This window comes from Pelophylax lessonae (assembly GCF_965119305.1).
Source record: "Pelophylax lessonae genome assembly, chromosome: 3".
NCBI classification, from domain to species: domain Eukaryota; kingdom Metazoa; phylum Chordata; class Amphibia; order Anura; family Ranidae; genus Pelophylax; species Pelophylax lessonae.
In genome coordinates, this window is record NC_138770.1 from 200,727,470 (window position 1) to 200,734,522 (window position 7,053).

The 7,053-nt window shown below is 41.5% G+C and overlaps 1 protein-coding gene across 2 annotated transcripts in view; it reads right to left on the minus strand.

Annotated features, from left to right (window-relative positions):
- Positions 1 to 6,738, minus strand: part of FARP2 (FERM, ARH/RhoGEF and pleckstrin domain protein 2) — a 217,130-nt gene extending 210,392 nt beyond the window's left edge. For both annotated transcript variants that reach the window (XR_014225029.1, XM_082250070.1), the window contains exon 1: positions 6,524 to 6,738. Coding sequence is in view for 1 of the 2 variants with exons in the window: in XM_082250070.1 (XP_082106196.1) it covers positions 6,524 to 6,727 (204 nt within the window). In the remaining variant the exon portion in view is untranslated. The remainder of the gene's footprint in view (positions 1 to 6,523) is intronic.
- Between the last annotated feature and the right edge of the window lie 315 nt (positions 6,739 to 7,053).

Here is a 7,053-nt window from a genome sequence, read left to right on the forward strand (position 1 = left end):
CTGCAACATCACTGGAGTGCCCAAAAGCACAAGGTGTGCAATACTCAGAGACATGGCCAAGGTAAGAAAGGCTGAAAGACGACCACCACTGAACAAGACACACAAGCTGAAACGTCAAGACTGGGCCAAGAAAAATCTCAAGACTGATTTTTCAAAGGTTTTATGGACTGATGAAATGAGAGTGAGTCTTGATGGGCCAGATGGATGGGCCCGTGGCTGGATTGGTAAAGGGCAGAGAGCTCCAGTCCGACTCAGACGCCAGCAAGGTGGAGGTGGAGTACTGGTTTGGGCTGGTATCATCAAAGATGAGCTTGTTGGGCCTTTTCGGGTTGAGGATGGAGTCAAGCTCAACTCCCAGTCCTACTGCCAGTTTCTGGAAGACACCTTCTTCAAGCAGTGGTACAGGAAGAAGTCTGCATCCTTCAAGAAAAACATGATTTTCATGCAGGACAATGCTCCATCACACGTGTCCAAGTACTCCACAGCGTGGCTGGCAAGAAAGGGTATAAAAGAAGAAAAGCTAATGACATGGCCTCCTTGTTCACCTTAACTGAACCCCATTGAGAACCTGTGGTCCATCATCAAATGTGAGATTTACAAGGAGGGAAAACAGTACACCTCTCTGAACAGTGTCTGGGAGGCTGTGGTTGCTGCTGCACGCAATGTTGATGGTGAACAGATCAAAACACTGACAGAATCCATGGATGGCAGGCTTTTGAGTGTCCTTGCAAAGAAAGGTGGCTATATTGGTCACGGATTTGTTTTTGTTTTGTTTTTGAATGTCAGAAATGTATATTTGTGAATGTTGAGATGTTATATTGGTTTCACTGGTAAAAATAAATAATTGAAATGGGTATACTGTATCTTTGATTTTTGTTAAGTTGCCTAATAATTATGCACAGTAATAGTCACCTGCACACTCAGATATCCCCCTAAAATAGCTAAAACTAAAAACTACTTCCAAAAATAGTCAGCTTTGATATTAATTAGTTTTTTGGGTTCATTGAGAACATGGTTGTTGTTCAATAATAAAATTAATCCTCAAAAATACTCATTTGCCTAATAATTCTGCACTCCCTGTATATTATATATTTATATATATATATATATATATATATATATATATATATATATATATATATATATATATATATATATATATATATATATATATATATATATATATATATATATATATATATATGCAGATATTTTTTTCCTGCAAAAACAATGGCATTTATTATTTTCTTTTTTCTTAAATTAATGCAAACAATATTATCAATGTGTGCTGATGCACCATGTTTCAAATTATTATAATATACAGTAGATCTAATATCTTCTATAGACCTTTACATTTACATACAGGTTCTGTTTATACACTGAACAAAATCATTAACTTAACACTTTTGTTTTTGCCCCTCTTTTTCTTGAGCTGAACTCCAAGATCTAAGACTTTTTCTATGTACACAAAAAGCCTATTTCTCTCAAATATTGTTCACGAATCTGTCTAAATCTGTGTTAGGCCCCTTTCACACTTGGGGACCGTTCAGATCCGCCTGGCAGTTTTTCAGGCGGATCTGAACAGATGCCCCATGCATCTCTATGGGGAATCGGATGTCAGCAGAGACATGTCCGCTGACATCCAATCCGATCCTGTCCGTCAAACCTGGACGGATGGAAACCCTATTTTCCATCCGTCTGGCGGATCGGATCGGATGAGGACAGGCGGTCCATTCTCATCCGATTCCCCCATAGAGGAGAGCGGGGATCTGACACCTTCTCCACACACAGAGCGGCTGATCGATCCCCCGCAGAGCAGCACTGCTCCGTCGACGGAACGGAGCCGTGTGAAAGGGGCCTTAGTGGGCACTTGTCCTTTGCAGAGATTATGCATCCACCTCACAGGTGTGGCATAATAAGATGCTGATTAGACAGCATGATTATTGCACAAGTGTGCCTTAGGCTGGCCACAATAAAAAGGCCACTCTAACCACTTAAGGACCGGGCCTATTTCTGACACTTGTTGTTTACAAGGTAAAATCACTTTTTTTTTTTGCTAGAAAACTACTTAGAACCCCAAACATTATATAATTTTTTTTAGTAGAGACCCTAGAGAATTTTTTTGGAAAAAAAAATTACTTTTTTGAATTAAAAAATAAGAAAACAGTAAAGTTAGCCCAATTTTTTTCTAGAATGTGAAAGATAATATGCCGAGTAAGTAGATACCAACATGTCATGCTTCAAAAATGCGCACGCTTGTGGAATGGCGACAAACATTGGTACTTAAAAATCCCTTAAAACGACACTTTAAAAGATTTTACAAGTTACCAGCTTAGAGTTACAGAAGAGGTCTAGGGTTTAAATTATCGCTCTCACTTCAATTATCTCGGCAATACCTCACGTGTGGTTTGGACACCATTTACATGCGTGGGGGGGGGGGGGGGATATAAGTATGTGTTCGCTTCTGCGCGCCAGCTAATGGGGACAGGGCGCGCTCATTTTTTTTTCCTATTTATCTTACCTATTTTGATAAAAAAAAAAGATTTGATCATTTTTATTCCTATTACAAGAAAAATAATAAGCATGACAGGACCTTCTTATTGTGAGATCTGGGGTCAAAAAGACCTCAGACCTCACATCTGTACCTAAAAAAAAAAAAAAAAAAAAAAAATTGGCTCTTTAAATTGGTTGCTAGGAGATGACGTTTGACGTCGCTCTGGTCCTCCAAGACCATAGAGTCGAGTGGGGGCCATCTTGCCCTCACTCGACTTCCTGTCTGTGAGGAACACGGACCGAATCATTTTCCCCGCTGTCAGCGGGTCCGGTAAGCGGGGAAAATGACCAGGAAGCAGCGGGAAGGAGGAACCTCTTCCACCACACCGTAAGGTTGATCCCGCGGCGAATCCGCCGCTGGGACCACCCTTGTGTGAAAGAGGACCGCCCGCAATTTAAAAAAATACCAGGGTTATGGCAGCTATCTGCTGCCATAACCCCGGTATTTAACGTCAAAGTACCGACGTAAATCAACAGCGGGTGGTCCGGAAGTGGCTAAAATATGCAGTTTTATCACACAGCACACTGCCACAGATGTTGCAAGTTTTGAGGAGGTTTTGGAGTCTGGCACTTTGGAGAGGTGTTCTCTTCACGGAAGAATCCCGGTTTTCACTGTACAGGGCAGATGGCAAACAGCGTGTATGGCGTTGTGTGGGTGAATGGTTTTGCTGATGTCAACGATGTTATGGACAACCTGGTATGGGCAGGCGTATGTTATGGACGACGAACACAGGTGCATTTTATTGATGGCATTTTGAATGCACAGAGATACCATGACCAGATCCTGAGGCCCATTGTTGTGCCATTCATCCACGACCATCACTTCATGTTGCAGCATGATAATGCACGGCCCCATGGTGCAAGGATCTGTACACAATTCCTGGAAGCTGAAAACATCCCAGTTATTGCATGGCCAGCATATTCACCAGACATGTCACCCATTGAGCATGTTTGGGATGCTCTGGATCGGCGTATACGACAGCGTGTTCCAGGTCCTGCCAATATCCAGCAACTTCACACAGCCACTGAAGAGGAGTGGACCAACATTCCACAGGCCACAACCTAATCAACTATGCGAAGGAGATGTGTTTCACTGCGTGAGGCAGAGGTGGTCACACCAGATATTGACTGGTTTTCGGACCCCCCAATACAGTAAAACGGAACATTTTAGAGTGGCCTTTTATTGTGGCCAGCCTAAGGCACACCTACGCAATAATAATGCTGCCTAATCAGCATCTTGATATGCCACCCCTGTGAGGTGGATGGATTATCTCGGCAAAGGAGAAGTGCTCACTAACAGAGATTTAGACAGATTTGAGAGAAATAGGCCTTTTGTGTACATAGACAAAGTCTTAGATCTCGGAGTTCAGCGCATGAAAAATGGAGGCAAAAACAAAAAAAGTGTAGCATTTATAATTTTGTTCATTGTATTATACTTTGTTGATCATCTTATTACACTTCAAGTATGCCAGAGAGTGACTGAGCAGCAGTAGACTTTGAAGTCTTTAATGATTTTTGCATTTATTTCCGTACAGGAGGATCATGACTATGATTCAACAACTGAACTGAATAGCTTTCTATTAATTCTGTTAATTCTGGGGACTTAAATGGTCTCAACTTTGCTCACTATAAAACTTGGAGACACACTGATATTGCCTACTACATAACATAAAATAAACAAAAAAAAAACTATAGGAATGAGATAATATACGTACTAATTTTTCACAATACAATTTAACCCCTTCATGACCAAAGTTAAAAACAAACCTTGAGGGCTGGTTCACACCAGAACTGCACAGGAACATGGTCTGTGTTCCTGTACAATCCCCTGCAAGGTGATTTGGCAGCCCATTCATTTGAATGAGCTGCATATCGCATCAGACTGCACAAAAAGTAGTGCATGCACTACTTTTGAAAAGTATGCCACACCAAAATCGGTACTGTGATGTAATCTGGTGCCTACAAGCAGATCGCAAAGGCAATGTGTTTTTGAACTTGGTGCAGGAAACATGCATGGAGCACGCCTTTCCCACACTGCGTCATGGTATAAATATTTGGTATGGCTCCAACACAAAAATCCAATTTTTGCAGCTTTAAAATGGGTTAATAAAACTGTACATATCACAGCTTCTGGGCTGTGGCTTTAATTTGGAAATAAAATGGTAATGGATGCCTCCTGTTTTTTTTTTTTTTTTTTTTTAATTATGGAAGATAAACTGGCCCTAAAGAGTACAAAATTGTATTTTTTAAATTTTAACTGTATATTTTTATGCCATTGCCATAGCTCACCGCCAATGATGATTGCGATCACGATGATCTCTAGAAGTCTGTTATCTTACAAAAGGAGAAAAACAGGGGTGGGCTATAGAGTGAATGATCACTGTGATATCCAATCACAGCGATCATGTGACCAGGATCTGGTTTCCCTGGGTTGGGATCGTTCGGAGACATGGGGCATTCACCAATAGCTCAGTCTCAGTGCTGGAATACATATATGCTGAGCCCAGGATTAAAGCCCACTTCCTGAACATTGCATACTGTAGGTGTGTTACATAGTCATAAAGAAGTTAATCAGATTTTAACCACTTGCCGACCGAGTACGGTAATAGTACTGCGGCAAAGTGGTTCGTTATCGTCTGACGACGTAGTATTAACGTCGTCAGACACTCCCCCTTCTGGGCGGCGCTTGCGCGCCGCCGGAGGCTCGCTCCCGCTGTTTTCATTCACAGCGGGAGTCGGGCCAGGGGAGGAGCAGCGGCGATCGCCGCTGCTCTGCCCCGATCGCCGGGGATCTAGTGTGGAGATCCGCCCGCTGTGTGTAAACACAGCGGGCGGATCTCCATAGTGACAGGGAGTGACAGATCGGACTGTTCAGCATAGCTGGACATCCGATCTGTCCATGACTCACTCAGGCCCCTCCCCCCCTACACGTCAGTAAGCACCAGGCATACATTAACCCCTCCCTCTCCAATAAAATTAACCCCTTCCCTGCCAGTGTCATTTTTACAGTAACAGTGCATATATATAGCACTGATTACTGCAGTAATGTCACTGGTACCCCCAAAAGTGTCAAAAATGTCAGTCAAGGGTCCGATCTGTCCGCCGCAATGTCGCAGTCCCACAAAAAAAACCGCAGATCGCCGCCATTACGCGTTAAAAAAAAAAACACCAAAAATGACAGAAATCTTTCCCTTTGTTAGTAAACGTAATAACTTTTGCGCAAACCAATCAAAATACGCTTATTGTGATTTTTTTTACCAAACATAGGTAGCAGAAAACAAATTGGCCAAAAAATTTTTAAAAAATTGGTTTTTACATCTTTTTTGGGGGGAATTTCATATAAAAAAATGTTAAAAATATTGTTATTTTTTCAAAATAAACGCTCTTTTTTTGTTTATAGCGCAAAAAGTAAAAATCGCACAGGTGATCAAATACCACCAAAAGAAAGCTCTGTTTGTGGGAAAAAAAGGACGTAAATTTCGTTTGGGTACGGCGTCGCACGACCGCGCAATTGTCAGTTGAAGTCGCACAGCGCCGAATCGCAAAAAGTGGCCTGGACGGAAGACAGCAAAATCCTCCGGTGGTAAAGTGGTTAAAAAATCTCCTTTCATATTAGGAGTGCTGCCTGTCTGCATGGTCATCTTTTTCCACAACTTCTTACATGTATTATAACTTCACCTCTGCTGCATACTTTCAATTTCTAAGGACTACATAGCCAATGGTATTTTGCTGCCTGCCTGCAAGGTGTGATTCCTGAAAATCCCGTCAGCAGTTCAATAGGCAGGCTCTGCGAAGAACTCAAGGAAATAAATGGGGGGGGGGGGGGGAATCTCCAAAAAAGTACATTTACAAACTTCAGGATCATTCAGGTTAAAAGGGAAGTAAGCTAGAAATAATTGAAATACAACATGGAAATTAATATTTTTAAATTGTGACAATAGATATGATTTAGGAAGATTCCATAACATACCCCTAGTTCCACTGGTAGTTCTGTGCCATCCAGCAGCAATACAGACGAACAAAGATTTTGATTGTTGTTCTTGGAAGGAGAGGATGATAGAGCTGTGTTAAGGTTTTGTCCTGGTTCCAGTGTGCTAATGCCAGTGTTTCTTTCTGCACCCAGGCGGGCACCTGGAGTCTGCAACACACGATACGTTCCTTCTATTTCCCCCATAATGACCCAATCTTGTTCCTGCAATATTTAAAAAGACAGGTATATGAATATGCAAACAATTCAATCACTCTGCACTGTGAGTAACAATGTGATCAAATGTATGTATACATAAGACACAATATCACTGTTGCCACAATAAAAGTGTGACAATCTCAGAATTTTGAGACAAATGCAGCACTGTGAATTTTAAGTATATACATCAATATAAAAGTCCTATAACCAAATCAACTTGCATGGAGTTCAATCCTTCAACTATCCAGCTCAATCACATGAGGTATAAGAAAAAAGGCTCCAATAGTGTTATTCCGTAAAAAACACCCACTTTA